The following is a 9,188-nucleotide window of genomic DNA, read 5'->3' as shown; positions in this document are numbered from 1 at the left end:
TACATGGAAGGCTGAGGTGGAAGGATCGCCGGAGCCCAGCAGGTCCAGGCTGCGGTGGCCGGGAGTGACCACTGCACTCCAGTCTGGGCGACAGAATGAGACTCCAACTCAAAAAAAAAAAAAAAAAAATGATCTCAGGCCAGACTCGGTGGCTCAGCCTGTAATCCCAGCACTTTGGGAGGACAAGGCAAGTGGATTGCTGAGCCTGAGGGTTCGAGACCAGCCAGGGCAAGTTGGCAGGACCTCATCTCTACAATTAAAAAAAAAAAATTAGCTAGGCATGGTAGCGCCTGTAGTTACCGCTACTTGGAACGCTACGGCAGTAGGATCGCCTGAGCCCAGCAAGTCGACGCTAGGGTGGCCGTGAGCATGTCACTGCACTCCAGCTTGGGCGACAGAATGAGACAACAACTCGAAAAAATAAAAATAAGAATAAAAACAAAAAAAATTTTTTAAATGATATCAGATTTGAGCTGTAAGGGAGCAGTAGTGTTGTTGTTATGGAAAACGCTACAACCAACGCAGTTAACATTAACTGAGTCTCTCTTCCCTATCAAGTGTTCTGGGAGATGCTTCACATACCGTCACAACCACAACTAACCTGCACTGTAACCAAACAAGATAGTGTAGTAAAGGGTTAACAAAACCCATTATTCTTCAGGAAGGACAAATTTGACCCTGAGCTACTTTCTAGCTCCGCTCCCATTGATATCTAATGAAAGTAGGGTGTCAGCTGTGATAGTAGGCAGCATTGCTATCGTAAAAATGACCCCTGCTGGCTAAGTTGCATACTATGAAGACTACTTCCACTGAAGAAGAGAGTCAGATCGGAGGGTTTCCTGGCCTATATATTTCTGTGTTGGGGGTTGGGTGGCAGAGATGACCTATGGTTATGTTGCGTGTCCCCATAGCTAATTAAAAAAATATCCTGGTGGGCTCAGCAGGTAAGCTCTAAAATCATCTCCATATTTACAGAGGAAACAGAAACCTAACCTTCCCAAATCATACGAAAAATTAGTGGCAGCACCAGGATTTGAACAGATAGCTTGATCACAGTTTAGACTTTGAACTGCTACTCCAGTCTACTTTATAAGATCGATACTGGTATTCACTAGCTGTATGAAATTGTTAAGCTCCCTGATCCACAGTTTCTGCATTGTTAAAAAAGTATAAAGATATTTAATTCCTAAGTATGTATTCATGCATTAGAAATCACGAATAGAAAGAAGCTAGTGCAGAACCTGGCCTAGGAAAAGCTACCTGAAGGCAGCTAACCTCTCTGGCCCTGTACTGGTCAAACCAGCTAGGGAATCTCACTTAACACTGTCTGCAGAAACCATGCAACATGTTGTTGTCAATCTTCTTCTTTTTTTTTTTTTGAGTCGGAGTCTCACTCTGTCGCCCAGACTGGAGTGCAGTGGCCGCTCTCGGCCACCGCAGCCTTGACCTGCTGGGCTCCAGCGATCCTTCCACCTCAGCCTTCCCAGTAGCCGGAATTACAGGCATGCGCTACCACGCCCGGCTGATTTTTTGGTTTATTGTAGAGATGCGGTCTCGCTGCCCAGGCGGGTCTCGAACCCGCGGGCTCAGGCAATCCACTCACCTCAGCCTCCCAAAGGCGCAGGATTGACAGGCTGAGCCACCGAGTCCGGCTGTAGTCAATGTTCTTTACGCTAAAAGTGGAGGTGACCTTCCTGCCTGTTGCTCTGTGCCTGCTCCTTCACATGACCCACTTTTTCAGACTCTTCATCTATATCCCTTCATCATGAGCCCAGTTGTCTACACTCTGAATTAATTGGGGGTTTACAGTATGTATCTTCAACTCTCTTGTCCTTCCTGATTTACCGGATCCAGTGTTAATCTGACTCGCAGGTTGCATACATATGTCCGTGCCAGACAGTCATCCTTTCACCTACAGGCGAACAGGCATGACTACAATTCCCTGCCTGGCCCCAGCCTCAGCTTTGCCCTGATCATGGCATATCAGAAATTAAGGAAGTCATGAACGAATCAATGCCTTAAGTTTTCTGGTTATGATCCTGGCTCTCTGTCCATTCCTTCATCTTGCAATGGCCCAGGAAACGTCAACTGAAAAGAAGTATTCAAACAGGCTCAGGGGAACATTTTAAAAAGAAAAACAAACAACTGAAGGAAAGTTAACACATGAGATAGCAGGAATATGAAAGAAAATATGCACTCAGACTCCCAACCCTACCTTCCAAGAAAGCATTTAGGGAACGTAGTCAGTTTCCTTTTTCTGTCTTTGATCAGGTTTCCTTGTTTGCACATCATTTTATAAAGTTTCTCACCCTGTTCAGAGATCATGACCCAGGTGTCTTGCTCCATTCCTAATTTTAAGCCTATCAGAAATGAGAGAAAGGACAGGTAATTGAAAAAGTCTCTTCACTCATTCAGTCACTCATGCCTTCATTAAACAAGCACTTATTGCATGTCTACCATGTGCTGAGGGCCGTGAACAGAGTTCTGTAAGAGAGGGCCTTGGTTTCCAAGAAGCTCAAGGTAACTAGGGAGCCTGGCAAGGCAAGCTACCCAGGGCATATGGTACCTTTGTGCAAGTTGTTCCCCCAAAGCATAATGATTCAGTCAGTGGAGTAAGAGCAGTTGAGTCTCAGCCTCTAAAGACCGCGCAGCCAGGCACCTTTGTGCAGGGTTAGACCAGCATGACTGAACAGAAAGTCCTACAGATATCCCTAGGGGGAAAACTGATACAACAGAAGCACATTCAGGGTAGCTCACCTCTCTCTGAGAAATATTGAGAAGGGTTTTACAGAAGGGCCATGTCTTAAAGGCACAGGTATGAATAGGTATTTCTAGAGAAAGAGAAAGTATTCCCAAGAATTAATTAATGTGAAGGAACACAGAGGCTGAGAGCCTAGGTTTTAGGTGAGAAGGGAAAAGATACACTAGTGGGTTTGACAGGATCCTGCAGTTTCAGCTTCCTTTATTCCTTAGGTATTGGGAAAACAGCTACACCTTTTAAACAGAGGGAAGAGAAAGGTAGGGAAGTGCAAGGAAGAAAGTTGTGCTGCTTTGGAAGCAAAGCTCAGAGGACAGTGTGTGGAATAAGCAGAAAGGGGAAGATTTAAAAAAAAAAAAAGCAGGAAGCATTAGGAGAAAACTTCAAAAGTTGAAGCAGGTTCAAGCCCTTGAGTAGAGGTACAGGGTGAAGAGGATGGAGTTGAGAAATAAGTAATAGATGGTATGGACGGAACACAGCAACTGAATAAGAGGAAAGAAGAAATCAGGATGCCTTCAGTCTTCTGATGGGAGTAACTGAATGGAGGTGGGAGGCATGTCAGACAAAGGCATCTAAGTCACCAGGAGTACAGTTGGTACTGAGCATGCCAAGTGTGGACAATCAGGTTACAGAATCCAGGGGTCAGGTGAATACGTGCCTATGAAGCTCAGCAGAGAACAGGGCTGGACATAAGACTAAGAAACTGGCATTGGCAAAGTGGAAGGTAATCTGATGGGGAGAGGTAACCTAAACAGGGAATCTAGAGAAAAACAGGGCAAAGCTGAAATCCTAGCAACATGGGCACCTAATCAGGACTGGGGAGGAACTGTCGCAGAAGAAGAAAAAATATCTGAATTACTTTCAGTTTTCCAGCTGCAAAATTTCCTACTAGAATTTTATTTTTTACAATGCAGAACCATTCATATTTGTCTTTAATAGTGAATAACCCCTTAAAAACAGATCCTGATCAAGATAATAATCATAAACAGTTTTTTAGAATGTGCTTTTTCTTTTGTTTTTGGTTCATTTGTTTTGTTCTGGTTTTTTGCTTTCAAATTTTTGCCTTGAGTGTATCATAGCCATTCTTAAAAAAAAAAATATAAAAGGCTCAACTTGATGAAAAATTTGATTCACCTTTTAAGCTATTTGCTACTACTTGAATTGATTGCTAGATTCAACATAACTTAAAAGAGTCAGTTATAGCCAGGCTCGGTGGGTTAGCCTGTAATCCCACGTCTTTGAGAAGCTGAGGTGAGTGGATTGCCTGAGCACGCGGGTTCGAAACCCGCCTGGGCAACTTGGCGAGCCCTTATCTCTACAATAAATCAAAAATTAACCGGGCGTGGTAGCGCGTGCCTGTAGTTCCAGCTACTTGGAAGGCTGAGGCGGAAGGATCGCCGGAGCCCAGCAGGTCGAGGCTGCGGTGGCCAGGAGCGGCCACTGCACTCCAGTCTGGGCAACAGAGTGAGACTCCAACTCAAAAAAAAAAAAGAGTCAGTTATGCATTCATAACCTTTGTTCTAAAATTTTCTATCTGCTTCTTCATCCAAGATCAATCAAAGGAGTATTCTTAAATGCTTTGGAAATTCTTATCATATGAGTACTATATTTTAATCTAGGTAGAATTTTTTTGTATATTCTTTAGGGGAAAACATCTGAAGATGGAAGAAAGGATTCTTTGTGTTCCAAAATTTCATTACCAATGAAGTGTTTTATTCCTGGATCTCTTAGTGAAGTAATCAACATTGTCGAACTTCTTAATTAAGAAAGCAACTGGTTAAAAAAAATAGGAGAAATATAAGCATTTCTAGTTCTAAGATGAATAACAGAAATATGCCTTGTTGCAGATAAACTTCACACAACTGAATATTGCCAGACTAAATACCTTTTGCAAATTTTTCTAAAGCATGAAGCAAATTTGAGCTAGGCCTTCTGGTGTGAATAAGCAACTAATTGGGTTACATTAATTATATTCAATGAAATGCTAACAAGTTTTAAAAGTTAGTACATGTCTGAAGAGCCTGAATCTATATTTAGGAAGCTAACATATTTGGTTTAGGAATTTTCAATGTACTCTTAAATATATAAAGAACAACGGGAGACTCCACAACACTGCATTATATTCTTGAAGCTTGTCTCTTGAAGAAAAACTTTGTAATTCAGTTTTACAAATGGCAAGAATAAAGGGCAAAGAAAACTGAATTTTAAAGCAAGTGTAACTGTTTAAATGGCACTGCCAGTCATAATATATTTTGCTAACTATAGAAAGTTTTTTCTTGTATTCTAGCAGCAATATCGCAAGTATTCAAATGGTACTTTAGTACGCGGCTCACATCACATAAATCAAAGTGGACTATTCCGCACCTTTTCACTTTCTCATAACTTTTTCCCATTAACTACTTTTGGGCTAAGTTAGAATCTTCACAAAGTATAATAGTGCCCAATTCACACACCCACCTTTCCGGCGTTCTCTTTCTTTCAAAATAGCTTCAAACCATTCATGCTTCTCTTCAGGTGTTTTTGCCATACATACAAACCATTTATTTTTTGCTGTGTTATGTATCTTCCATCCATTAACAACAATATGTCCACTGCTATGGAAATCAGCTGGAAATTAATGAATAAAGGCAAATGAACAAAATATAATGTTATATCAACACAATCACTCAATTTGCAAAAGTTCCAAAATCACTGAATTCTTCCATGCACATTGAAAAACATAAAAATTTGAAAATTAAAAAAATAAAATTTATTTATGTTTACATATTGGATGCAGTCAGTGCTCAATACTGAAACACATCTAACTCACAAGATTAAATTACATGAAGTTAAATACAAACTAATTGACATTCATTTGCTCTATGCCCCAAAATACTGGCAAAGTTTATAAAGTAAGAAAAGAATAATATTCAGGAATTTTCTTTTCAGCAATCAAGCATTCAAGGTGTCTCATTCATTCTGTTTTTCTACTATAATATTCTATAATACTCCTTTGAAATAATATTCTAGGTTTCAGAGACAGTCTATACCACACAGAACAATTTTTTATTATTTAATGAACTTCACAATAAGAATGAGAACAAATCAATGGAACACACTAAAGCTGCAATAAATGAAAATGTACAAACACCAAACCATTATCATCGTACATGGTTGAGATACATCCTCTTTAAAGCTACTTCATTTCATGCAATTTACATGAATAAAAATTCACAAAAATATTTATTTGAGGATGAATTTACATGTAATTGTCTTTTTTGATACCTCACCATAATTTTGGTGAAGCTGGGTTTGAAAATGTCAACAGCAAAGTCATACGGCAGCTCTCTGGTTAGCAGCAGGTAGAGAAGAGTAGCATAACTTGCAGGTGACTTTTACTGGCATGACAGTTTCTGCAAAGCAAAGACTCCAAGATGGAAAAACATATGACAGAGGCCTGAGTCAGCATCTGTACCAATTAAACTGACCCCTTTCATCTGTTTCTGTTGTAAGTCATTAAGTAATGAAAGCCAGTAAATAAGCCACAAGAAAGTTACAGGTGGTTTAGAGAATGATTTTGTGGCACTCTACCTGTTGCTTTTGTTGTTGCTGTTTTTCTCAAGTGATCTATTTTATTTAGAAAGTTTTTGAGTGGAAACAGATGTGCTTGGCACTCATTCTCCCATTATCTGGTTCCCATAGTCTTTTTCGTTAGCCCTAAAATCACCACACATTATCTGTTGTTAAACTAATAATCCCCCAACTGCATTATCAAAAGATACTGTTTAGTTGTGAAGTCTTTAAATATTCCATGTTACATTTGAGTTAGAATAGAATTATATTAAACATTAGCCTGTATTTTATATACTATGTGCCATAATCCCATGAATAATCAGTAACAACTTCTGAGAATACAGAGATTCAAACTAGCAGAGCATTCTCCCCCATGAAGAAATTACAATCCATTTTTAAAAGGAATTTTTGTACTTAGCTTTATGTATTTAATTCATGTTCACATTCTATACAAAGTACTAGAACCTAATAATTCATGTCAGATAAATATTAATAGGCATTAGTGGGAAAATAGTATTACTTCATAATTATACTACAATTCCTCCTTAAGAGCTATAAAAATAACCAACTGAGAAATTGCACTGATATGGTGTGAAAAAACTTCAAAAAATTCCACTCTGTCCATGTTTACAACTCACTCCCCACCCACAACTTGTCACCTTACAAGACCAGAATCACAAACAGGCACAGGCTTTTAGGCTGTCCTCCCCCTTCCCGAGTCAAGCCATAGTTAGCTAAGTGAAACTTGCATTGTGGTTTAAAAGATCCCACATTCCCACTAAAGTTGTTACCCCTTTAATCCTAACTCTAGGTAAAGAGAACCACAGCAGCCACATGTGGCCTACAGTCATAAACACTTGATTTACTTTAAAATGAACACAATGTATCCCTCCCACAGAGCACGGGGGAAATACAGGTTCATGTGGTAAAATCATCAGGGTAACACTCCTGACATCACACAGGTATGTGCCCTGGGTCAGCCCCCTCTGTAAATCTACCTCTTTCTTCCTTCCCTTCGTGGATGACTTGACTCTAGTCACCGGCCTTTTCATACCCTGCGGACTCACTCTTAAATATTTTCCGTCAGGCCACTTAGCTCAAAAGCCTTGGGAGTCTCACAACTACACTGAGTCAAAACTACATGTAGACTTTGCTTCAAGATTCTTCATAAACTGACTCAACTCGATCTAACCAGTGCCCTTTTCCATTGTGTTCCAGCGTGTTCCCACCACTCCTGTCTGCAGCTTTCCTGGTTTTCTTGTGAATACTTATGTGTTCCCCAGGCTGAGGTTCTCATCAAGCTACTCCAATCTCCTCTGCCTCACAGACTCTCAATCCTCTTTCAAGTGTACCCATCTTCTCCATAAGCCCTTGCCTGACTACTCCATCTTCCAACTTCCTTTGGAAATCACACCCTTCAACTCAGAACAAGACAAGAGAGCACGTGATTGACTGCATGTGGCTCTTGTTTCAAAGTACAGAAACTGAGACCATTGTCTGACTGTAAAATCTACTATCCCAAATAACAGGCTAATTGCTACGCTAACACAATATTTTGAACAAACAGCTTCTGTCATGTAATAATTATAATGAATAATGTGCCTTTCAAAAAGTTTTGTATGCTAGCAAATTTCCATCATACCAATTTAAAAATCATAATTTTAAGCATATATGTATACACACATATATGCACACATATATGCAATTGTAGATGCAACAGGTCTCAAAATGTAATATACATAACTCATAATAATATCATAATTACCAAATGTTATACAAAATAAGTAATTGCTTCTCATTTATTTAAAAAGCAGTAGTGATATATAAATAGTTTCATAGTTTTAATCATAGCCCACTGTTAATATCTTCATTCTTTAAAACAAGAATTAAGGCCGGGTACAGTGGCTCAAGCCTGTAATCCCAGCACTTTGGGAGGCTGAGGTGAGTGAATTGCCTGAGCATGTGGGTTCAAGACCAGCCTGGGCAACATGGTGAGTCCTCATCTCTACAATAAATCAAAAAATTAGCTGGGCATGGTAGCACGTGCCTGTAGTTCTGGCTACTTGGAAGGCTGAGGCAGAAGGATTGCTGGAGCCCAGCAGGTTGATGCTGGGGTGGTCATGAGCATGCTACTGCACTCCAGCCTAGGCAATGGAGTGAGACTCCAACTCAAAAAAATAAAATAAAATAAAGTAGAATTAAATCCATGCATAAAGAATAACCTTATGGAAAAGTCCAATATTGCTTGGTTCTTAGTAGAAATTTGACCTTCCATATGACCCTGCAATCCCCCTACTGGCAATACACCTGGAAGAACTCAAATCACTCTATACAAAAGATACCTGCACACATATGTTTACTGCAGCATTGTTCACAATAGTAAGAACATGGAACCAAACGTGCTGCCCATCAAAAGAGGACTGGATTAAAAATGTGGAGCCAGGCTCGGTGGCTCAGCCTGTAATCCCGCGCCTTTGGGAGACTGAGGTGAGTGGATTGCCTGAGCCCGTGGGTTCGAGACCCACCTGGGCAGGCGAGACCTCATCTCTCCAATAAATAAAAAAATTAGCCGGGTGTGGTAGTGCATGCCTGTAGTTCCAGCTACTTGGAAGGCTGAGGCAGAAGGATCGCCGGAGCCCAGCAGGTCAAGGCTGCAGTGGCCGGGAGCGGCCACTGCACTCAGTCTGGGCGGCAGAGTGAGATTCCAACTCAAAAAAAAAAAAAAAAAATGTGGTACATATACACAATGGAATATTACAGCCATAAAGAAGAACAAAATCATTAACTTTGCAGCAACCTGGATGGAATTAGAGTTTATAATACTGAGTGATCTTTCACAGAAACAAAGATCTGAGAATCACATGTTCTCACTCATAAA

General features: G+C 40.3%; 1 protein-coding gene across 1 annotated transcript in view; it reads right to left on the bottom strand.

Moving 5' to 3' along the window:
- The window catches only part of PREX2 (phosphatidylinositol-3,4,5-trisphosphate dependent Rac exchange factor 2), a 264,759-nt gene that overhangs the window by 175,988 nt on the left and 79,583 nt on the right, over positions 1-9,188 (bottom strand). Inside the window, exons 9-10 of the mRNA XM_008062862.1 lie at positions 5,216-5,365; positions 2,216-2,360 (exon numbers count right to left, since the gene is read on the bottom strand). Coding sequence (XP_008061053.1) covers positions 2,216-2,360; positions 5,216-5,365 — 295 coding nt within the window. The remainder of the gene's footprint in view (positions 1-2,215; positions 2,361-5,215; positions 5,366-9,188) is intronic.

Source organism: Carlito syrichta, unplaced genomic scaffold (genome assembly GCF_000164805.1).
Source record: "Carlito syrichta isolate Samal-C Ts95f unplaced genomic scaffold, Tarsius_syrichta-2.0.1 Scaffold305870, whole genome shotgun sequence".
NCBI classification, from domain to species: Eukaryota; Metazoa; Chordata; class Mammalia; order Primates; family Tarsiidae; genus Carlito; species Carlito syrichta.
This window is presented reverse-complemented; position numbering and strand designations above follow the sequence as displayed.